The sequence below is a fragment of the Exophiala mesophila genome (assembly GCF_000836275.1).
Source record: "Exophiala mesophila strain CBS 40295 unplaced genomic scaffold supercont1.1, whole genome shotgun sequence".
NCBI lineage: Eukaryota > Fungi > Ascomycota > Eurotiomycetes > Chaetothyriales > Herpotrichiellaceae > Exophiala > Exophiala mesophila.
In genome coordinates, this window is record NW_015622504.1 from 4,997,524 (window position 1) to 5,019,664 (window position 22,141).

Here is a 22,141-nt window from a genome sequence, read left to right on the forward strand (position 1 = left end):
ACGGCGGCCAGGAGAAGAAGCCCAGTCAAGACTAAGGATAGATAAGCGGCGCCCAAGGTGCTTACTAGTCTGGGACATCTTGTGTACAATCTATTATCACTACATTTGGCCTCAAAGGTTTTCTTCCGAGTCTGTTAATATGCCAATGAATCAAAATTTGAAAGCCATATGAAACTTCTTCACTTCAGGTAGCTTCTCACCTAAACGACGTACACGAATGCCAAGCACTCGAAGGCTGTTTGCCAGCTGCCTACACCATATTATGAGAGGCAGCTAGCTACAATGCTGGAATGAGAGCAGCCGCCCGACCAGGTCCGCTCCTTCTCTCTCTACAGACCTAGCTCTCTTCTCTCTCTATTGGTAAATAGACAATGATAAGTTGACCTGACACATCGAGTGGCTACGAACCATATGTTTTGACAGCCCTCGTCGAGTCGAAAGTGTCCTCTAAATTGAAATCTGTACCTCACAAAACACCACCACTAGATGGCGATAGTTATCATTTTATCTAGCCAAGGATATTCTAAGTAGATTATGACATGGCCTTCAATTCTTAGGGCAGTCTGAAGTCATGACGACAACAGACCCTAGCTTATGAACTAACAGGGCGACAAGAAGGGAGTTGTCTACCCTCTCGGAGTTTGAATGAGCACCAGGGTCCTTCCTTTTTCACGTCTGAATAGAAACATTCGTTAGTATTGAAACGACCATAGAATTCCGTTCCGGACGGGAGACAAGTCACTCACTGAAGTGGTCCAGAATTTCGAAATTGGTCTTGAGCTCTTCGGGCTTCTCTGATGTGATGTCAAAGAGGTATACAGTTCTTGCAATACCAAGATAGAGTTCCTGTAAGGCCATTTTCATGCCAGGACACTTGCGGACTCCGGTTCCAAACGGCCAATAGCTTCCTTTAGCTCGGAGAACATCCGGCTCAGGTTCCCCTTCTCCCAAGAGGAAGCGTTCAGGTCGGAAAACCTCTGGGTCAGTGAAGTTTTCTGGATTGTAAGCATAAGTATAGGCCGCTCCGCCCACATCAGTCTGCATCAGAAGGTCAGCCGCGCAAGGGATATTGCTAAAATGAGTTTTACGTACGCCTTCAGGAAAATACTCTCCGTCGATCATCATTCCTCCTTCCATGACGGTTCGTGGCGACATACCGGGACCCGGTGGGGCCATGCGCAATGACTCGTCGATGCAAGCCTTTAGATATCTACACTTGGTCATTTTTGTAGTCATTCGAATCTCCTCGACGGTGTCAAAAACAGAGTCGAGTTCTTCCCGTAGTCTCTTCATGCAATGTGGATGCTTAAGCAAGTAGAATAATGCTCCAGCAAGACCTTCTATGTGTTAGAATGCATAGTTGCTAGGCTTTACGAGGGGATGAGGAAATACCTGTCGAAGTTGTGTCACTACCGGCGGTAATCAGGAGGACACCTTCTGTCAACAACATTTTCTTTGATAGGGGTTCGCCCGTCTCTGGGTCACGGTGTTTCATCAACTATGGAAGTCAGTATGAACAGTACCTCGAATTGTCAAAGAGTCACAGACATGATAGAAAAAGTCCTTACGACCAGCTGAGTTAGACACACCCTCTGCAATTCTCGCAGCGACTCGAGCTTCCGACTCTTTGATAAACTTCATCCTGCCAGCAGAGATACTAGGGAAGATCCAGTCAATCAAACCCCATTTGTGGAAAGAAGGGATGATGCCACCCTATTGTTTCACGTCAGCTCCTTCACCTTGTCTTAAAGAGACTTTTCGTACCAAGAGCATACTGAAGGTCATGTCATCAATCAGCGGAAGGATGTATCTGATCTTGTCGTTGGTCAACATGTTGAAACCTTTGCCGAACACAATTTCGCCCATGATATCGTAGGCCAGGTAGTTAAGCCAGAGTGACATATCCTTTTTATGTTCCGTCGCTGGATTGACAAGCTCTCGACAGAAGATGTTAATCTGGTCTACGATGTACTCTATGGCGCCTCTGTTAATGAAACATATCTCGACTGACTTGACATCGAGGACTCACCTTCCGCATCTCTCAATGCCGACTCAGAGAAGCCTTGTTGAAGTATCTTTCGTTTCTTGAGAGCTGGTACACGATGAATCTCACTGAAAGTGCTCATTGTTTCTGGGTCTGACTGCGTCGATGTCATGGAGTCCGTCTTTCTGACATTTGCCTTCCATCCATAGATATCTTGTTGGCATGGTCAGCTTCCCAATTGCAAGGCTCTCGCAAAAATAAGCCCACCTTCGAATGCTTTGGTTGAATTGAAGCTCAAGTAGTCTGGGGTAAAGCGGACGACAGGGCCTGTAGTGCGAGGTTTGAGTTAGGCATAGGTCTTAGGTCACTTGGGCTGAGGCGAGACACTCACCATACTTTGCGTGCATGTACGCAAAGTGATGCGCCCGCTTCTCCCCATATGCAATGTAGAAGTCATAGAGAGGAGTGATTCTGCCCAATAAAGGACCCGGGTACTTTGCAAGTGGATGAAACCATACTCGGTATATTGCAAGGCAGAAAATGTAGACTAGAGTAGAAACTCCAAGGAGGCCAACAATGTATTTTGCATCGGTGGCTAGATCCCCAGTCGACAAGGATTGGAGATACTGTGCGATGAACATGGTGACGACAATTTGCCCAACAACAATTCGACGAGAGCCAAATCTGATTTTCTACAACAGTTGTACTACAGCCTCGTTCTGCAACAGATATACTCATTGCAGTTCCAGGGCGCCTGGGCGTGGGGTCACCCCAGACCGGGTCAATGTTCCCCTCTCCTCTGTTGACCATTACACCGGACCCCAGGTTTGCAATACAAAAGCTATCGGTGGATAGATTCAATCGGTCCCAAAACAAACATCCTCCTGGGTGTCTGCAAATGTTAAATCCGTCAAAATCTAAATTATTTCTAAAGAGTCAAATATTCTCTGGACCCACCGCCTACTAAAGCCGATTAAAATGTGTACGCTTCAAACAGGATGTCTCCACTCCGCTGCATATCGGTCGAAGAATGCGGTTCTCCACTTTGTAGGTTACTGGTCAACATGTTCTCTTACAGTATTGGCTATCATAAACCCAGGGTTTAGAGGTCTTGTACTCCGTAGGAGCCTACGCGCCAAAATTCAACGGGCATGTGACGGCTAGGGAGAGATGATAGGGATGTAAAATGTCATTTTGTTTGACTATCTGCGTGCAGCATATCTATACAGTCCCTGTGTCTCAGAATTTGACAGCAGTGTAGCCGCCATCCACAACCAAATTATGCCCGTTCATGTAGGTGCTATCGTCGCTAAGGAGGAAGCTGACCACATTTGCAAGTTCCTGGGGCTTGCCTTGTCTCTTCAGGGGAGTGGAGTTCACGATTCCCTCTTCGACATACTTGGATTGCGCCGGGGGCAACGTAGTGACCCAGTGGGCGAAGAACTCAGTTCGAATAGAGCCTGGGGAGATGCAGTTAATCCTAATTCCATGAGGTCCATAGAACTGAGCTCCGGTGCGAGTCAGAGACACAATACCAGCTTTTGCAGCTGAATAGCCTGGAAGACCTAGCCCAACCATGCCATTGACCGATGATAAGTTGACAATGACGCCTCGCTCTTCGACCTCCAGGTCGGAGGGAGACAGCTTAACTTTGCGCGGCTCTTGCTCGCGCATGTGTTGACACAATGCCTTCTGGCACATCCATGTGGATTTCTGGTTGAGAGCATACATCCTACGTATATATTGTTAGACGTCGATCCAGGTAGAATATTGTAGCTGGATACTCACTTGTCAAATTGCTCAACTGTCACTCCGTCCTCGTTGTCCTCCATCTTTTCACCCACACCTGCGTTATTGCAGGCGTAATGAATCCTTCCCCATTTCTCTACCGCTGCCTTGACCATGTTCTTCACGTCTTGTTCGTTGGAAACATCGGTACGGACAAAGAATGAGTCCACAGAGTATAGTCGCTTCAGATCATCCACGAGCTTTTGACCGCCAGCTTCGTTGATATCAGCAACAAGAACGTTCATACCCCGTGAGGCCAGTTTATGCGCAACTGCATTTCCGATGCCAGCAGCTGCACCTGTGACGATTGCATTGTCTCTCGCAGCCATTCTTCCAAATTGATCAGGGCTTTCTTAGTAGGGTGGTAGTGATAGATGTGTGGTTCGATATGGAAAATGCATGCGATTTGTACGTGGGTTGAATTATATATATCTTAGATCCGATCTCCGCGTATTTCACCCTGCCGTATATGCGCCAATTCTTAAACCCGTACAAAGAGCATCTGACTGCGGAGGCTCCGACTCCTATCTCGGGGTTTTCACAATTATGGGGGTCTACGATCTTTGTTGGCTCTTTTACTAGTTTTCCGATGTGCAATTATAGGATTTAGCATGCTTTGGCGGATGTACGAAATACTTATTCACAATCATCCAACAGGGCATACCCTTTCCTACTGCGATACTACCATCACTTTTAAATCCAGCATCTTCATCTTTCAGAGCAGGGCCAGTGCATTCGGTGGCGAGCCAACACCTCCTGGGACATACAAGGGAGCGCTGGTGAAGAGAAAAGTCCACTTCTTCTCAGCGGCGCAAAGCTTACTAAGAGGCTCGAGATTCCAGAGCTCTCCCAGAGGCATTCCCCAATGTGCTAAAATCCACTCGTGCAAGATAACTTCTCCTTCCACACCAAAAGGCACTGGACACTGTTCAAAGCCAATCGAGTCTGTAGCTACCGCGGAGAAGTGGTTGTTCCATAAGAAGCGCTTCATCTCTTCGCTCCTTTCAACTCCAATAAAGGCGGTTTTCTCAATCTTCTCAATCCTTTCCTGCTGGTCTGCCTTGTCGTGCCATAGTGTGAAGCCCCCACGAAGGAGAAGAATGTCTCCAGATTTGAATTCAAGGTTTTGATGGGCTGCGATTGCCTTAAGCTCAGCGACAGTAACTCCATAAGCACTGTCACCGGGAATGGGTGTTTGACCAGTCTCCTCTCTCCATCTTACATAGTCGATGAGTACTCCTCTACCCACAATCCCACCAGCTTCCACCCATTCTGTACCCAGACTCATCAATTTCCGTAACCTGGTTGGATTATCGATTGCCACTCACTGTCGATACCATTTGTTCCTTTCCTTGCACCTTGAACGTCTTCGTGCTTAAGTCCGTTATAATACAGGCCCTTAGCTTGAATTGCGCAATGCGTCAGGCCGTCCCATTGTGAAGAGCCTTGCGTATTGAATGACAGCTCGTCATCGTGACCAATGGATACATTTAGCTTTTGAAAGTCAATGATATTCTGTTTAAATTGCATGCGGTTTGCGATGATATGCGTAAATGCATTCAGAGGAAGGTCTAGAGAGACGCTTTTGCCTGACTTTACATCATGGGCAGCCTCAAGTCTAGCTTGCGGGGTAATCTTGTTCAATGCTGGGACAATTGTCAACGTTGATCATCAAAAGTGGAAGATTATAGCCCACTCCCTAGTTGATCATCTGGGCCCCAGAGACCCCAAGCATTTCCCTGAGGCAGTCCTGGGTTGAGTGGTAGGTCATCAAAGTCGGGAACTTTCATATTGGCTACGGTCAAGATAAGAACGAAGTGCTGTTTGACTAGCTCTGGCTCACTCCCTCGATATAGGATTCCTCGAGACTGAGAGCCTCTTAACTAACCGGGAATGCTACATTGGGCGTCTTGGTAAGGCGGACTTTAGGCGATCTCCCTCTTCGGAGACTAGCGAGGACGAGTACCCCGAATGCATTATCAGATTGATCGACTTGGGTAAAAAAGAAGCTACATGTTCCCGAGCGCAGTTCAATGGTGGTAAATAGGCCGATGAATGGGTGGTCGCTCGGACAATAGTGTGGAGTGACATGGACCGCCTAGAATTACACCTGAACCGCCACCCAGGTTCTCCGATGCGCCACCAGCGGTAGGCAGGGATTGAACTATGGGTTGACACCATGCTTCTATCATTGCAGTGTGTGTCCTATTCAGTGGTGCAAGTCATGTGGTAGTGCATAAAGAATAGTAGATTCGCTTGAGAGCCATTCTAAATTTAACGACCTGCCCTCAAGCCCAAAGTTTGACCAACATATTCAAGTATCTCGATTCAAATTGGGCAAAATAAAAGTACAATGGGGTCAACTTCGGAACCGACCCCCAATGGAAATGATTATCCCACAGCAGAGTATTTGGATAGTCTGCCTGACCGATACGACTGGCCAAGAGAGAATTCGAGAGGGTACCGAATACAAGAAATCCCTTCTGGTACACATCGACCACTCAAGGTCATTGTCGTTGGCGCAGGTGCATCAGGCATTGCATTCGCCAAATTCTCTCGAGAAGAGCTCCAGAATGTCGAGATTGTCATCTACGAAAAGAATGCCGATGTTGGAGGAACCTGGTTGGAGAATCGTTATCCGTAAGCAAAAGCCTGCTCAAGGTCATCCACGAGCATTCTGCTAAGACCTTCAATAGCGGCTGTGCATGTGATGTACCCAGTGTGACTTACCAGTTTACCTGGGAGCCAGACGTTTGGAGCAAATTCTATTCTGGGTCACCTGAAATCCATGCCTATATGAAAAGAGTGGTGGACAAGCACAACCTTTGGCCCTTCATCAATCTAAACCATAAAGTGAACCACGCCCAATGGGATGAAGATTCGGGCAAATGGACGCTCAAGATCGAGAACACCAAAGACCAGGTTACCTTCACAGATACGTGTGACATCTTTATCAACGCATCAGGACCTCTGAAGTAAGCACGAATGGAAACGACGTTGAATGGTTCAGAGCTGACGGGCCTAGCTACTGGGAAATGCCTAAAATTCCTGGAATTAAGGACTTCAAGGGCGTGATATGTCACACAGCGGACTACCCCGAAGGTCTCGATCTAAAGGGCAAGCGTGTTGCGGTTGTGGGCATTGGATCAAGTGGGATTCAAGTCACTGCCGCCATTTCAAAGGAGGTCTCTCATCTATATACATGGGTCAGGTCTCCGACATTTATCTTGGGGAACTTTGCTAGCAAGTTCGTCACGCCGGAAGATCCTAACCCAACATGTAAGTGTTGATGAACAAGTCCTCTCCGTCAAGCTCGCTATGTGCTAATAATAAACAGATACCAAAGAGCAATTAAGACAAATGAAGGGTGACGCCAAAACATATTTGAAATACCGGAAAAATATAGAGGGAAGCATGACTAATGGGTTTCTTGTCTTCTACAAAAACACCCCAGAGTCCATAGCTGCCGGCAAGGTGAGATTAGGCAGTCAATAAGTCCTCTCGATCAGGAGGGATTTTGCTAACAAACCTTAGATTGCCAGACAACAAATGCGGGAGAAGCTCAAGTCAAGACCGGATATCGCAGCAGCACTCATCCCTGAAGGCTTCCCAGTTGGTTGCAAGCGTCCCACGTGAGTATTGCTATTTTTGAATATTCAGTCGTCCGTCCTTGATCTGACGAAAAATCTTTCACTCCATAGACCAGGTATTGGATTCCTCGAAGCTTTAGTAGCAGAAAACACAACAGCCTATCCCGGAGGAGACCTCAAACAAATTACGAGCAAGGGTTTCATTGATCCTGACGGCAATGAGCAGGAGGTTGATGTGATCATTCTTGCCACGGGGTTCAATACAACTTGGGTTCCACGGTTCCCCATCATAGCGAGAGGGAACAATCTGCAGGACATGTACCGTGGAAATCCACTGTCGTACCTTGGAGTTTCTGCCCCTGAAATTCCGAACTACTTTACCTACTATGGTCCATACGGACGTGAGTGTTTTTCCTTGGGCCGAAGATGTCGGACTGTGTATCAGAGCTAATGAATGAGTATAGCCTTGGGACAAGCCAGTGCGATTGTGATGATTGATTTCTTCACCCGTTATTTCAACGAATTCATCACGAAAGTACAAACAGATAACATCAAAAGCTTCGCTCCACGGATGGACGTTGCCCTTGACTTTCAGGAACATGCAGACTTGTATCTCAAGCGCACTGTTTGGGATGCTGAATGTAAGAGCTGGTGGAAGGGCGGCAAAGTGGATGGCAGGATCATGCTGTACCCTGGATCAAGAACTCAATAGTGAGTCGTCGTTACTGTTTTTGTCTCTGGGAGTTGAACTAACTTGTTGCTTTCCGCAGTATGGAACTTATTGAACATCCTAGGTATGAGGATTTCGATATTCGATACAAGCATCGAAACCGCTGGGGGTTTTTAGGGAACGGCTTCTCAGTGAGAGATTATAACGGTCGTGATTTGACCTGGTTCTGGGGCTTGGTGGACGGCAAGGATAAGCAGGAAGAGTATGAATTGGATTGGCAACCAGAAGACGAGGTGGACGGAGACACCATTCAACGGGAGATTGTTGGTCCCAACGCACTGTAGCTGGGAATTGTGTTTTGAAATGATGTAGTGATCATGGTTGGGGAAATTTAGGACTTCGGGCTTTCCCAACATTATCCTGAGATTATATCTTATATTTTGCACAATAATCAGTGCCGGAATAAATCGCTTGATAGAACAATGAATGGATACAATCCAAGGCTCAAGTGACGAGGCTGAAGACCACAAGGCTGCGATCGGCTAATATTCGGTGTATGCAATCTTCACGTGGGGAGAAATCGACGTCAGTTGCGGGCGGAAGGCGCAGGCGGCAGGCGGCAGGACACCTTGAATCTCATCTCTCCAAATACCCAAGTCAACAATTTCCCACTGAACCACATATACCCCGTCGACGCTTGCTAGACCGAATATCTGCTGTACCGGCCGGTGCTGGTGCAACACTATCCAAGATGAACCGCCTATTTGGCTCCAAAAGCACGGCACCGAAACCTACCCTCAACAGCGCCATCACAAATGTACCGAAACCCTCTGAGGACCGTGTTTGGGTAACTCCAACAGACTAACAATTATCTTGCACAGGTCGAAGCACGGTCAGACTCAATCGACGTCAAGCTAGCCAAGATCAACGCCGAACTCTCCGGATATCAAGCCAAACTATCCAAGATGCGGGACGGACCTGGCAAGCAAGCGATCAAGCAGAAAGCGCTCAAGGTGCTACAGCGACGCAAAATGTATGAGTCACAGAGAGATCAGTTACAACAACAGGCGTGGAATATGGAACAGGCCAATATGATGCAAGACAATCTGAAAAACGTCATGACCACAGTGGACGCCATGAAGACGACAAACAAGACCCTCAAGCAACAGTATGGCAAGATCAACATCGACAAGATCGAGCAGATGCAGGATGAAATGGCGGATCTAATGGAGATTGGAAATGAAATCAATGAGAGTATCAGCCGTGCGTATGATGTCCCTGAAGACGTTGACGAGGCCGAGCTTGATGCGGAGCTGGAGGCCTTGGGTGAAGATATGATGTTTGAGCAGGAAATGGGAATTGGTGAAAGTGCGCCGGGCTTCTTACAGGATGAGGTTGCTCCGCCACAGTTCATTGATGAGCCGCCTGAGCAAGCAAAGGTCAAGGAGGCTGCGGGTGGAGTTGGCTAGTTGGTGACAAGTGGCGAGGGATATGTCATGTTGGTTTTACTTGAGCGTTCAGTTCAGCCTTGATCCTTTTGCCGCTTCCTACAGTTATCAGGTGATAAGATTTGCACTTTATTCACTGTTCGAATGTCCTCTACAATCATTCCTCGTGAACCACGTCTACCTTGTATGTTGACCATGTCCAAAACTCCACGCTATGCTTTCGACAAAATCAAATATGAGATTTCAGTCTCAATCATTCTTCTTCAAATCCTGAGTCCAAGCCTTGACAGCCTTTGGACCTTCATGAGCGGCCTTGAAAAGCTGTCTTTCAGACTCATCTAGACCTCGGAGGAACTCCGCACCTTCGCCCAGCGCACCACGCGGATTATGTGCATGATCTGCAATCTCCGACGCGCGCTGCCTATAAGTCTATAGTCCACAAGTCAGCGAACAACAATAATCAAGCATATCTCAACCATAGAAGTAAACGATCAAAGCCTTTCCTGTAGTCACGATATCTGGTGCATGCATGGGATGTTAACGTACATCAACCAAAGTGTCCAGCACATCTGGATCGTCGAACAATTCCATGATTTTAGATCCCAGAGCATAGAAGTGCGGGGCCTGGGCGCGTAAATCGACAGTCTTGGGATCTGCTCTCAAGGCATTGATGACTCGTTGTTGTAATGGTGCGGGAAACTCGAGTGTCACGACTTCTGGGGAGCCTGAGTTATTTCTACACGCCAGAGGCAAGACAACCTTGTTAGTACGTCTATACGCGTGAAGGGACCCAACGAGAAGAGGCTAGCAGAGCATAAATCAAGAGAGACAGCTTGTCTCTAGCCAATGACTGTACATACCCTGTTGCCATTGCAAGCATCGTACCAAGCCACATGGGTAGATCGATCTTGGTGCCTGATTTGACCTGCGTGTGTTGTCATTAGTGAGTTCCCATCTAGTCACTGGCTTTCAGCCAAATTGACATGATCGTGACATCAACTCACCGTGTCGCCCGCATTGCCTTCAAGATAGCCCAGTCCAGGCACGTCGATGTGGAATGTGCATGGCAGTTTTTGCGAGTCTGTCAAGATCGCGTCTACGTCGTAATATGATGACATGATTCGTTTGAGAGGAGGGATTATGCTGTGCTGGAGGTATTGACGTGTGGTGGACGGATCTCAACGAGGTTACCAAGAGTCCATTATGTCAATGTGAATGGCATTTCGAGTGATGAGATGGCCATGGCAATAAGAGAGCATGAGACAATGTGCTGTGTTCCGTGTCCTGCCCGCAAAGTTGGAGTGTAGTTGGAGTGTAGTTGGAGTTCCACCAATTAGACGCGTCAATAGACCGCCCACCATCAACAAGTTCCTTCCCCTTTCTGGCTTATATCAGCCACTTTATCCATCAATATATTCCCCCCTTTCATATGACATGATATTATGCACCGCTTTAGGTCCATACATACTTAACATTCGACGTCTCTTCAAAGATACCGACATGACCTAAACCATCTTTCACCCTAACAAGTGATCCCATATCTCCAAAAAATCCTCAACCATGAAACCATGACATCTCGATCAAGCACAACCACCACCACCACCACCTCAACTCCCCCAGTAACACTCCCAGCATCAACCCATCTCGACCCACGAGCCTACGTTCGTGGTCATCATGGAATCACTCTCGGCGAACAGACGGTGATCCATCCACGAGCACATTTAATCGCCATCCACGGCCCCGTCATCATTGGCGACAGGTGTATCATCTACGAGAATTGTGTGATTGGTGGACCCGTACCGTCAGCCTCTACTGGCACGACATCAACATCGACATCGGGTGCTAGTCGTGCTCTTCCGTCGTCAGCGTCAATTGGGACTTCACGTCCTAACAAGGGTGACGAAAACGACCAAGATGAGCCCAATAACCACGACGATGACAAGGACGATGAAGATGATGTTGATGAAGCTGACCCAGTGAAAACCGTCATCGGGTCAAATGTGCATTTGCATGCGAATGTACATGTTCTGGCGGGGGCGAGAATCGGTGATGCCGCCATAGTAGAGGCAAATGTCACCATTCAGAAAGATGTCACGGTTGGGGCGCATTCAAAGGTTACTCCTGGCGTCGTTGTAGATAGGAATGTTCCTGACTGGACGGTCGTGCTGAGTGATGGCCGATGGAGGTCTCGTAAACCGATGTTGACTTTGGGAGGAATAGATGTCGAGGTCACGAGCAGTCATGATGGAAAGGACTCAGCAGAGTTGGTCGAACAAGTGCGGTTAAAGGCCATGGACAAAGAAAGAGACGGGTCTGGCGTGGTCTTGCGTACAGCTCAACGCCATGCCAGTTCAACAAGAAGAAAATGAACAGGCCATAAGGTCAGGGTTAATAATGATCGAGGCACACACCCTACGCTGGAAGGCTTCATAGACAACATCAATATCTGATAGTCACCAATAGAACCACATTTCTTGGATCGAACACTTTTTAATATATTGTACATGCAAAGCCTCAACTCTCTTGTGCCTTGATTCATCTGCATGCCGTTATTATGCCCTTGCCATTTCCATTTTTCGTCTTGTGACCATCCATCTGAACAAAGCAATTCTGACCCGAACACATGAAAAGCACCGTCGCTATGCAAAGTTGAGGAAGTAGTCTTGTGAAGCCCCCCACTCCTAGTAATTGCACGTCCCCCACATTCAAGCCCCTGCACCCGACCCACGAGGTCGTTTTCCCTGGCCAAAGTCCGCCGACTCGCCCTCATCACGAGCTCGCTTGTTGCCTGCCGGAGTAAACTGCGCCGCGCTGGGATTCAAGCCACCTCTTCCTGGACTTGCAGAGCCATGACCGCCCCTATTGGCCTGTTGTGGAATTGCACTTGATCCTCCTCGACCCCCTCTAGGAGCCCCGCCACGCCCTCGCGGAATTCCACTCGTTCCACGTCCTCGAAAACTACCTGGCCGAGGGATTCCCGACTGCTGTGGTTGCGTTGAGTTTTGTGCTGGTTGTGCTGGCTTCACAGGCTCTGAAGCTGGAACCTCCTTGGCCTTTTCTGTAGATCCGGTTTCAGCTGACTTCGCTTCGTCGACTTGCTTACTTGGCGCTGTCTCTGTTTGCTGCGGTGTTGCGGCTGGAGCTGCGGCTTCTGTGGCTGCCGTTACAGTCGAGCTCGCTGTTGGCGCTGGATCAGGCTTCACTGGAGATGAAGCTGTTGCCGGAGGGGCAGACGCTGCCACAGGAGCAGCTGTCGCAGGTTTTGGTAGTGGAGCAGGTTTGGCATCCTTGGCAATCGCCCACACTTCTCCGACCGCCTTCTCAGGAGTTTCTTCCGCAGATTTTCGTACAACATCGAGTTTTGCTGTGGCTGCACGCGCCGAGTTTTGTGCCATGTTGATCTTGAGCTGACTCTTCTTTTCAGCCAGCTGCTCTGCATTTCTGACTTGTTCAGCAATCTTTTTGGCAGACTCTTCATCAAATTGCAGTTTTCGGGTTTCTAGTTGTTCTTGATGCTGCTCGATAAGAGCTTGCTTTTCTCGTGATAAGCTCTCTTCATACTGTGTTTCGAGGGCCTTCTTTTCTGCATCGAACCGGTCTTGTGCCTCTCGGAGGATAGCTTCCTTCTCTGATGAGAACTTCTGTTCCAACTTTTCAATTTCCTCTTGGCTGGCACCATTCGTGCTCATAGCAGCTTTTTCTTCTTCGAATTGTTTCCGTAGCGCTTCAGTATCTTTAGTCACACGACTCCTAATGCTCTTTGTGATGACATCTTTCAAATGCTCGTTGTTTCTAGCCAGGTATAGAGCAATTTCCCTCGTGGTGATTGCAGCATCCAGATCCTCGTTTGACAAAGTCACATCAGTCTGTGTGGTTGGAGCGGGTTCTGGAGCTTGCTCATCGGTGTTCTGAGGGTCAGAGGCAGGCGTCTCCGGAGCTTCTGCTTCAGCCGCAGGAGGCGCCGAAGCGTTCGTCGCAGCTTGTGCCTTGAGTGACTCAATCTCTTTCTGGTGTTCTGCGGTCAGTCTGGCCACAAGCTCCTCTAGAGCTGTGGCTTTCGTTTGCTGTGCCTCCTGTTTGAATGATTTCAGTCGATTATTAAGCAACCCTTCATTATGTGCGACACGAGCTTTGAATTTCTCCTCTTGCGAATTGGTCAGGTCCTCGATGTCCTTGTCTTTAGCCGCCAACGAGTTTTCGAGCTCCGCCACTCTAGCTTCAAGGACATTGATACGACTGTCGGATCCTTCGGTGGCTGTCGAAGCCTGTTCGGCAGGTTTGTCGTGAACCCCGTTCAACTGTGCTTGCGACATCGTAGCGACCTCTTCTTGAGATGTAGCCAGCTGCTCCTTGACGGCATTCAGCTCTTCTTCCAGGGATTGTCGCTCTGCCAGAGCCGTATCAAGCTGTGCCTTGACTTCATTGAGAGTGGCACCTCGCTTCTTTAGGACCTCCTTGAACTGAGTCTCCAGTCTGGTTTTCTGTTCAGCGTTCGCGGACCTAATGGCATTCTGAGTCTCTTCACTCTGTGATTGAAGTTCTGTCTTTGCCTGATCACGTTCGGCAATTGCACTTTCAAGTTCAGAGCGAGCCTGGTCCCGTTCCGATTCTAGAGTGGCGATCTTGCCCTTCAAACCCTCCAATTCTGCAGGATCAACTCGATCGTATTTGGAGAGAATGTTCTGAGTTCTTTGTTGCCAATGATCACGGTCATCTTGTGCTAGCTTCAGCTCTCCCTCTCTGAGCTCGACCAGGTTCTCGAGTTCTGCGACTCGGGCTTGTAATGTCTGCAGCTGCCCCTCGACCTCTTCTACTCGACTCGCTTTGTCAGCCAATGCTTGCTTGGCTTGTTTTGCTTCGGCACGAAGAGTGACACTGCTCTCACGGAAGAGGTTCAACTCGTTGAGTGTATCCATTAATTTGCTGTGGCTGATCGCATTTCTTTCCGCATCCGCCTCGATACGTCGCTGCTCGTCCAATTTGAGACGAGTCTCGTCGAGCTGGGACTGAGTAAAGTCGAGTTGTTGACGGAGACGCTTCGCTTCCTGTGTTGAGAGCTGATATTGCACGTCCACAATATCCTTTTCGCGACGGAGGTAAGTGATAACCTCCTGCAGCTTGTCCAGTTCCGCTGAAACTTGTGGCGCATTTGCAGTGTTTTCACCTTCGGCAAGCGCGGCACGATCGCGTTGAAGAGTGGTGATCTGTTGAGTAACACTCTCAAGCTGGCTGTGCAACAAGTTATTTTGCTGTGCAACTTCTTCTCGTCGTTTCCGCAGGTCTGTGATTTCTCGTTCATATCGATCTCTCATTTCCTCAAAGCTGATGTCTTTCTGCTCCAGGCTTGCTTTGGAAGTCTCTGCCTCTGTCTTGAAACTGACCATTTGGAGGCGTAATTGATTGGCCTCGTCCCGAACAATTTGCAAGGTCTTTGCTGCTTCGGCATGTTTCACGAGTTCGGTCTCGTAATTTTGTTGCGCCTCTGTAGCGATCTGTGCTTGAATCTTGGACGCTTCCAGGTTGAACTGAGCTTGTTCAATATTTTTCTCGGCCTCCACCTTCAGCTGTTCGATTTGTGACTCCATAGCAGACCGTGCTTCTTCGGCTTTTCGGGTAAATTCTCCCTGCTCATCATGAAGCCTAGACAACTCGGCGTTGGTGGTATTGAGTTCGGAGGAAATGTCATCGATGCGCTGCTCGAGGTCTTTGATTTTCGCATCCTTCTCTGACAGCGTGGCCTCTGTCTCCTCGCGGTATTGATCATTGGTCTCGCTCAATTCCTGCAAACGTTCTTCGCTAGATTGGCTAATGTTCTTGTATACCTCGACTTGCTCATTGAGTCGTTCTAGCTCGGAGTTCTTGAGTTCGAGGTCACGCTTGAGCTCAGAAACTTCCACTTCCAACTCTTGTTCCTTGGTCAAAGAATTGTCTTCTTTGTCGTTCGTTTCATTGTCAGCTTCATTCCGGCGCGACAGGACCTCGAGACGTTCTTCGGCAGAACGGAGCTCCACAGTCATCTCGTCAACTCTTGCCTGAAGATGATCTCGAGCCGTCTTAGCGGACGCAAGCTCCTCTTTCGTCGCCCCAAGGCTGGTGACCAGGTCATCGATCCTCTGTTGACTCTGGGTGTGCTCGTATTCGCGTCGAAGAGAAGCTTTCTTATTTTCCTCCATTTCATCGTTCAACTTTCTCTTTACAGCTTGGAGTTCAGATTCCAGTGATTCAGATTGTGCTTGTAGTCGTCGTCGGGTTTCTGAGTCGGTCTGTTCACGTTCATTGATAATGGATTGAAGGCTGGCTGCATGTGCGCCTAGGCGAGTGCGTTCATTTCTCAGAGATTCATTATCGTCCACCAATCTCCTCTCCACACTCTTCCAAAGGTCCTTCTCAGCCTTGAGATTGGCAGCATCACGCCGTAAGCTATCGACCAATCCGCGCGCCTCAACAAGTTCTTCTGCGACTTGTTGCGTCTTGAGTTCTTGTTTCGCCGCCATTTCCATTGAAGACCAAGACCGCTTCTGGATTTCGCTGTTCTCGGTCTTGAGAGAGTTATAGTTGGCTTGCAGCATCTCGTATCGTTGGTTGGCAGCGGTCAGCTGCCCAACAGTCCGACTGATGTCTGCCTGAAGGGTCGAGTTCTTTCGAGTAAGGTCGTCGACTTGAGTCTTCAAAGAGGTGTGATCGGTGGAAGCCTCTCTTCGATAGGTATCGAAATGCTGTTGCAGCTCCTTAAGCAATTTACCATAGTCTGCATCTCCAGAACCAGATACGGCGGGTGATTCTCCTCGGGGCACTGGCAGAGACCTCGAGAAATCAGCAGGCTGAACGCCATCCTTCAGCAAACCACGCTTGGTGAGCATGCTGCGCAGGATATCTCGCTCCTTGGCAAAGCTGTTGCTCTGTGCAAGCTGAGACTTTAGCTCATCTTTCAATGTGCTGACCTGCTGTCGGAGATGTTCCACATCTTGTTGGAGAGCATGATGCTGCTGGTCCTTCTCCTTTGCTTCGTTGCTCTCTAGTTGTTTGACCAAGTTTCGAATCGTCTTTAGCTGACTCTCATTCTGTTGCTGCAGCTCGGTAATGTTTCTGAAGATTATGAGGCGCTGATTGATGACCTGTTGTGTCTCGGACAGATCCGCCAGGTCATCAGCAAGGGCTTGACTCGCTTGCGCTTCCAGCTGCTCATAGTCTTCTCTCGTCAGTGTTTCACCACGCTCACGAACATGCTGTTCGATCATAAGATGACGGATCTGAGAGCCTAAATCGCGTAGCTGCTGGGCCAAAACCTGTGTTTCCTGTGATTTGGCATCGAGGCGGCCTTTGGTGGCTTTCAGTTCTTTAAGTGCAGCCTCCTTCTCGGCGTTGGCGCTGTCCATGATAGCAGACATCTCGACGATTTCACTCTGCAGTCGATCATGGTCAAGGCGTAGTTCCTCGATTTCCGGTTTGCTATTTTCAAGCTCCTCAACCATGGAATCGAGGTTGGATCGGAGTTGTTCATTGGTCCGTCGTTCGCGAGTGAATTCACTTTCCATCTTTTGGTATTCGTTGTAGAGCTGAGTAAATGTCATCTGAGGCTTACCCCTGGAAATGGAAGGCGTGAAGCTGGCGCTTGGAGTGCCAGCGCGCAGTGGGGTGGAAAAGGCAGCACCGTTGAGTCCTCGTTGAGGAGTGCTTGGTCTTGCACGGACATTGTCGAGTTCCGACCTGAGGCTTTCGAGAGAAGCTTCCAATTCAGCGACCTTTTCTTCAGCAGCAACGCGGTCTGCGTGTTCAGATTCGCTCTCGGCGCGGATGGCACCAATCTCGTCGGCGGCTTCCTCGCGGAGTTCATCCAGGGCAGCAGACAACTCTTGGACACGTCCCTTTGCAGTCTCGGCCGCGGCTTGCTGAAGGTTTGCCAGTCTCTGAGTAGTTTCGATCTCGCTACGGAGCGCATCCTCGGACGAAGTCTTTTCCTCGCGCAGCTTTTGGATCTCATCGAGGAGATCCTCGAATTTGGACTGTTGATCTTCAATACGGTTTTTGAGATGAGATTCGGATCGGCGCAGGGCTTCGAGTTCGGAGATATACTGTTCGTTGGATCTGGTCAGTTCCGATATCCGAGCATTCTTTTCCTTCCTGAAATTGCTGTGTTCGTCTGCTTTGATTTTTCGTTCATTCTCCAGCCATTCGTTGTTCTTCTTGAGCAAGTCCAGCTCTTGTTGAAGACTCTGCTCTCTAAACTTGGACGTTGCTACAGCTGCGTTGGCCTGCTGGACAGCCTGCTCGAGGGTCGTAATTTGTTTCCGAAGGTCAACGGCTTTCTGATGCTGAGCTGCAAGATCTTGGGACAAGTTTTCGAACGAAACGTTTTTAGACTCTAGAAGTGCTAGTGTATCTCGGTTGGCAGATTCGAGTGAGGAGATCCGGGCTTTCAGGGAATTGGTTTCGGAGGCTTCATTAGCAGTGGCGGAGCGGACCTGCTCGAGTTCGGATTCTAAACGTGTCCTGGCACTCTCTGCGTAAAAGAAAAGAAATGTTAGCCAGTCATAGACAAGGTGAGGCAACATAGATCCACTAACCAGACTTTTGTAGATCACCACGTAGTTTGGACGAGTCTGCTAGTGCATTATCCCGCGAGTTTTGCAAAACTTTGGCCTTGGATTCACTCGTTCTAACCACAGTCTCAAGTTCGACCTCGAGCTTGACCTTTTGTGTTTTATTCTGCTCATACTCTTTCACCTTGGACTCAATGCCGACCAGTAAAGAACGAACGAGGTCGGCTGTAGGATTGTCGAGCAAAGAAGAGATGTTCGCTTCGGGGACTGATGAGAAAGCCGAAATGGCACGCAAATCGAGTTCTGCAGCCATATTGAGGGATGCTATGTAGGGTGATGTGGGTGGGAAGTGGTAGGTCGTGGCAATGGGCCAAGGCCACGGAGCGGATTGAGTTCAGGAATGCGCTCACCACAACGCGTCTCCGGAAGAGGGAAATGAAAGAGTGTCAAGACCCGTGGTCATGACGCGACCAGGGACAGACACTGAGTCGTAGGAGATCGGATTTGAGAAAGCAATGGCGAAAGGGTAGAGGGGGGATGATGGGAGGGTGGTGAACGCGGAGGTAAATCTAAACAAAAGGCTCTGGACTGCGGGCAAGAGCGATGCAGATGCAAATGACAGCAAGAGGTGACTGAACAAGGAAAGTTAGCCTAGCGCGCCTGCAAAGGTGAAGATGGAGAGGCTACTTGCCAAGCTTTCCGATGGGAGCCTTAAAGGGCCGTTACTATTCCTAAAGCAGTTAGATCGATTCTCACTTCGCAGTCAGTTCGCCTAGAAGTCCAAGAAGTCCGAGAGCAGACATGTTTCTTCGATCGAATGTCACTACCACTCTTCGCACACTTCACTTGTTGTTTGGAGACGATTCTTCTCACATCCAGACATCTGTGAGATAGACCAAAGGAGACCCGACCGCTGTAACTGACCAAGGCCAGATCCAGCAGTCATTGTCTGCGATGCACTGACCGTTTCTACCGCATGCGGACGGTTGCCTTGACCCGATCTTAGCACCGCCAGCAACGCCAGCAACACTAGCAACGCCAGGAGCGCATACACACACACTCTCTCTCTCTCTCTCCCTGCGCCCTCAACACCAACACCAACACCAACTTCAAAGCCACTTCCTGAGCCACACCATCTACCTCCCAACACCCTCCCCCTCTCCCAACCATGTCCTCTCTCTACGGCTCCACCAACGACCGGCTCGTTGCAGGCAGCGACGCACGAACAAATGTCATCTACGCAATCGACCGTCTGAAAGAGAAATTCCCCTCCCCTATCCCATCACAAGAACTCATCGCCTACGTTCTCCCTCACCCTAAACGACACGACGAACAAGCCGTCAAACTATTCAAAACCCTGCTTGGAGTCAACCCCAAAATCTCATTCGACCCCACCAGCGAAAGCTACCGTTTCAAACCCGAATACGACATCTCATCAGCCGACGAATTACTACGATATCTCCAAAACCAAGATTCATCCAAAGGGATCCACGTGCGCGATCTAAAGGAAGGATGGCCAGATGTACTCGAAGCGATCAATACGCTAGACAAAGAACACAAACTCTTGGTCACGCGAAACAAAAAAGACAGTCAGCCGCGAATGGTCTGGGCTAATGACCCAACGTTGTTTGTCCCGCTGGACCAGGAATTCAAGGAAATCTTTAATCAAATTCCACTGCCGAGTATTGAAGACACGATCACGGCGTTGACGAAGATGAATTACAAAACTACAGGTGCGCCGGCAAGCAAGGAGGTGGCTAAGGTGGAAAAGAAGAAGAAAAAAGTGCGTCGTGGAGTCAAGGTTACAAACGTCCACATGCAAGGATTGTTCCGGGATTACTCGAATCAGAGACCCCAGGGCACGAAATGAAAGGGTTATTTGGTGTTGAGGTGGGGGGAGGACAATTATCATCCTCCCATGGAAGCTTCACGAGACGGGACAAGGGACTCATGCGGACTTGTCAAATACGAGTCTTGGAATGGGTTTCAAATTATTGCCACGACGGAATCTGGTCCATCTGAAGACAGCTCTTCTTAAAGGCGGGTGTCCGGGCATAATATTCTTCATGGCCTGTATTTATGACATGACAAGTGTCTTGTACTACACATGCAAAGGGGGAAACGGCACATGAAAACGCAAGCAATAGCAAAGCATAAGCATAAGCATAATGATTTATTGATTTTCCAACATAAAACAATATGATCATTTCGGTCATGACAAAATATCTCGGTCGGGATCTCGGTACTCGGCGATCTGCTCTACTAGGGAGAAGGAGAATGGCGCTTATGATCGTGCCCATGGTCTCATCAGTGAGCTCCATTCACAGCCGGGTCTGCGGCCGCTCCATCTGCATGGACGTTGACGCTGGGCACGCCATTGGAAACAGCCTTCTTCCCTTCTACATTTCGGACATAATCAACGAGATCTTCGATTGTGCAGGTCTTGAGCCCCCATTTCTTGCCAAATGCAAGACAGGCATCACGACGCATCATGCCAGGCTCGGACATGGCAGCTTGGCCGTCAATGGCGACTCCATCCTCGATCATCTCGCAGATGACTCCGACTGGGGCCTTGCCGGCCAAGCGACAGAATTCGACCGCTGCCTCTGTATGTCCAGTGCGTTCGAGGACACCGCCGTCGCGGGCGCGTAGCGGGAAAACATGGCCAGGACGGCGGAGGTCGCTGGGCTTGGCCTTGGTGTTGGCGAGAGTGCGACAGGTCAAGGCTCGGTCATGGGCCGAAATGCCGGTCGAGACGCTCTCGTGGCTGGCGTCGACTGAGATGGTATAGGCGGTACGGTTGGGGTCTTCGTTGTCGGTGACCATCTGTGGCAATTCCAGATCGCGGGCCAATCGAGATGTCAATGGTGCGCAAATGAGTCCTGACGTCCAACGGACCATAAAGGCCATCTTCTCCGTCGTCATGTCCTCGGCAGCAATAATCAAATCGCCTTCATTCTCACGGTCCTGGTCGTCCAACACGACGATAAATTCCCCACGCTTGAAAGCTTCAATGGTCGATGCGATGCTGTCGAACTCCTTGGGTTTTGGAGATGAGCTTGTTGGATGCATGGCTGATGGATGGTGAGTGGTGGTGTGGAGTGCAGAGTATAGAGTAGTTTGCACGGTTGGTCCAGACCACCGTGCAGCACGTGCCAAGTTGAGATTTTTGTAGTTTCAATTAATCCGGCGGGTGCGGGATTCGAAATCAGAGTCCCAATGCCGTACAAACCCTTTTTGTTTCTACCTTTGGCTTTTGGTGTATCCCGAAGGATAGGATGAAAATTTCAAGAGATTCAAGTTTTCACAGGATGCCTCTTCAATGTTGAGAAAATGTTGATGACTAAGTTTGTAGGGTACGCAAGTGGAGAGATCTGAGGGTATCGGAGGCTTTGCCCTAGAGAAGATGGAGATAATATATACTGAATCGGATTGGCAGGCCGATTTTCCTGTAAGATAGTTGGAAGAAGATTGGGTCGCGAGATATCAGAGATCTAGCAACGGATTGTGGATGAGAGGAAGAAGGGAAAAGGGAAAAAAAGGTCTACGAAGTGGTGAGGGGTGGAAGGAAGATCTTATTGTCTGCCCGCCGCCCGCACTTTCCCTTCGTAATGGTGCAGTTGCCGTTGGCAGTTGCGGGTTGGCTAACTGGAAGGAACGAGACCGAGTAGGTTACAGGTACTTGCCTAGGCACGATGTTACAAGGCCTGGCCTGGCCTGTGCCAACTCGTATTATTCATTATTTCCGCCATCGTAATGTGCATATGGGGAAAGGGCGTGCGTTAGCTAAGGCGAGCCTTCCTTTCCGCGGCTCCCCATTCCCATTTGTCATGTGGCCATAAAAATTATAAGGAAGTCGCAGTCAGTCATTCGCATTCGGGCGAGAAGGCAATGGACACTTGGAAAGAGCCGCCGGACTGTAGTAACCACCTTCCCTAACAACGATGATCCCCCCCCTCTCTCTGTCCCTCGCTCGCTCGCTCTTCCTGGCCTCTTCTGGATTAGAACAAGAATAAATATATTTCTGGGAATCCTTGTAACCAACCAACCAGTCTGCGTGTGAACAGGCGACAATGTCTTGCCTCGGCTCACATCTGGGGATCGCTTGTGGACATAATCCG

The 22,141-nt window shown here is 49.1% G+C and overlaps 7 protein-coding genes across 7 annotated transcripts; 3 read left to right on the forward strand and 4 right to left on the reverse strand.

Moving 5' to 3' along the window:
* Positions 1–592: 592 nt before the first annotated feature.
* On the reverse strand, positions 593–2,625 carry PV10_01593 (uncharacterized protein; the record flags this gene model as incomplete). Its single annotated transcript, XM_016365818.1, has 9 exons — positions 593–675; positions 747–1,038; positions 1,093–1,337; positions 1,393–1,498; positions 1,549–1,713; positions 1,765–1,973; positions 2,030–2,197; positions 2,252–2,311; positions 2,376–2,625. 9 exons carry the CDS (start codon positions 2,623–2,625, stop codon positions 593–595), a joined length of 1,578 nt encoding a protein of 525 aa, XP_016229467.1.
* Positions 2,626–8,660: 6,035 nt separating this feature from the next.
* On the forward strand, positions 8,661–9,626 carry PV10_01594 (uncharacterized protein). The gene is made up of 2 exons (XM_016365819.1): positions 8,661–8,849; positions 8,914–9,626. The coding sequence occupies exons 1-2, from the start codon at positions 8,784–8,786 to the stop codon at positions 9,499–9,501; spliced, it is 654 nt and encodes a 217-aa protein (XP_016229468.1). The 5' UTR covers positions 8,661–8,783; the 3' UTR covers positions 9,502–9,626.
* Positions 9,590–10,739, reverse strand: PV10_01595 (uncharacterized protein). The gene is made up of 4 exons (XM_016365820.1): positions 10,485–10,739; positions 10,341–10,405; positions 10,027–10,216; positions 9,590–9,909 (listed from the first exon to the last, which is right to left on the reverse strand). Exons 1-4 carry the CDS (start codon positions 10,596–10,598, stop codon positions 9,730–9,732), a joined length of 549 nt encoding a protein of 182 aa, XP_016229469.1. The 5' UTR covers positions 10,599–10,739; the 3' UTR covers positions 9,590–9,729.
* A 175-nt stretch (positions 10,740–10,914) lies between these two features.
* PV10_01596 (uncharacterized protein) lies at positions 10,915–11,849 on the forward strand (the record flags this gene model as incomplete). Its single annotated transcript, XM_016365821.1, has 1 exon — positions 10,915–11,849. Exon 1 carries the CDS (start codon positions 11,049–11,051, stop codon positions 11,847–11,849), a length of 801 nt encoding a protein of 266 aa, XP_016229470.1. The 5' UTR covers positions 10,915–11,048.
* Positions 11,850–11,933: 84 nt separating this feature from the next.
* PV10_01597 (uncharacterized protein) lies at positions 11,934–18,578 on the reverse strand. Its single transcript, XM_016365822.1, has 2 exons — positions 18,045–18,578; positions 11,934–17,980 (listed from the first exon to the last, which is right to left on the reverse strand). Exons 1-2 carry the CDS (start codon positions 18,331–18,333, stop codon positions 12,186–12,188), a joined length of 6,084 nt encoding a protein of 2,027 aa, XP_016229471.1. The 5' UTR covers positions 18,334–18,578; the 3' UTR covers positions 11,934–12,185.
* A 266-nt stretch (positions 18,579–18,844) lies between these two features.
* On the forward strand, positions 18,845–20,215 carry PV10_01598 (uncharacterized protein). Its single transcript, XM_016365823.1, has one exon. The coding sequence runs from the start codon at positions 19,189–19,191 to the stop codon at positions 19,888–19,890; it is 702 nt and encodes a 233-aa protein (XP_016229472.1). The 5' UTR covers positions 18,845–19,188; the 3' UTR covers positions 19,891–20,215.
* Positions 20,181–21,706, reverse strand: PV10_01599 (3,4-dihydroxy-2-butanone-4-phosphate synthase). Its single transcript, XM_016365824.1, has one exon. It carries the CDS (start codon positions 21,090–21,092, stop codon positions 20,328–20,330), a length of 765 nt encoding a protein of 254 aa, XP_016229473.1. The 5' UTR covers positions 21,093–21,706; the 3' UTR covers positions 20,181–20,327.
* Between the last annotated feature and the right edge of the window lie 435 nt (positions 21,707–22,141).

Excerpts from the sequence above, each read along its gene's own strand:
- PV10_01594 (XM_016365819.1), top strand. The coding sequence starts at position 8,784 with ATGAACCGCCTATTTGGCTCCAAAAGCACGGCACCGAAACCTACCCTC. Across the intron at positions 8,850-8,913 it reads TCAACAGCGCCATCACAAAT|GTCGAAGCACGGTCAGACTC; the intron begins GTACCGAAACCC and ends TATCTTGCACAG.
- PV10_01595 (XM_016365820.1), bottom strand. The coding sequence starts at position 10,598 with ATGTCATCATATTACGACGTAGACGCGATCTTGACAGACTCGCAAAAA. Across the intron at positions 10,217-10,340 it reads ATGCTTGCAATGGCAACAGG|AAATAACTCAGGCTCCCCAG; the intron begins GTATGTACAGTC and ends TCTGGCGTGTAG. Across the intron at positions 9,910-10,026 it reads TGCTGGACACTTTGGTTGAT|ACTTATAGGCAGCGCGCGTC; the intron begins GTACGTTAACAT and ends TGTGGACTATAG.
- PV10_01597 (XM_016365822.1), bottom strand. The coding sequence starts at position 18,333 with ATGGCTGCAGAACTCGATTTGCGTGCCATTTCGGCTTTCTCATCAGTC. Across the intron at positions 17,981-18,044 it reads TGGTGATCTACAAAAGTCTG|AGAGTGCCAGGACACGTTTA; the intron begins GTTAGTGGATCT and ends TCTTTTACGCAG.
- PV10_01598 (XM_016365823.1), top strand. The coding sequence starts at position 19,189 with ATGTCCTCTCTCTACGGCTCCACCAACGACCGGCTCGTTGCAGGCAGC.
- PV10_01599 (XM_016365824.1), bottom strand. The coding sequence starts at position 21,092 with ATGCATCCAACAAGCTCATCTCCAAAACCCAAGGAGTTCGACAGCATC.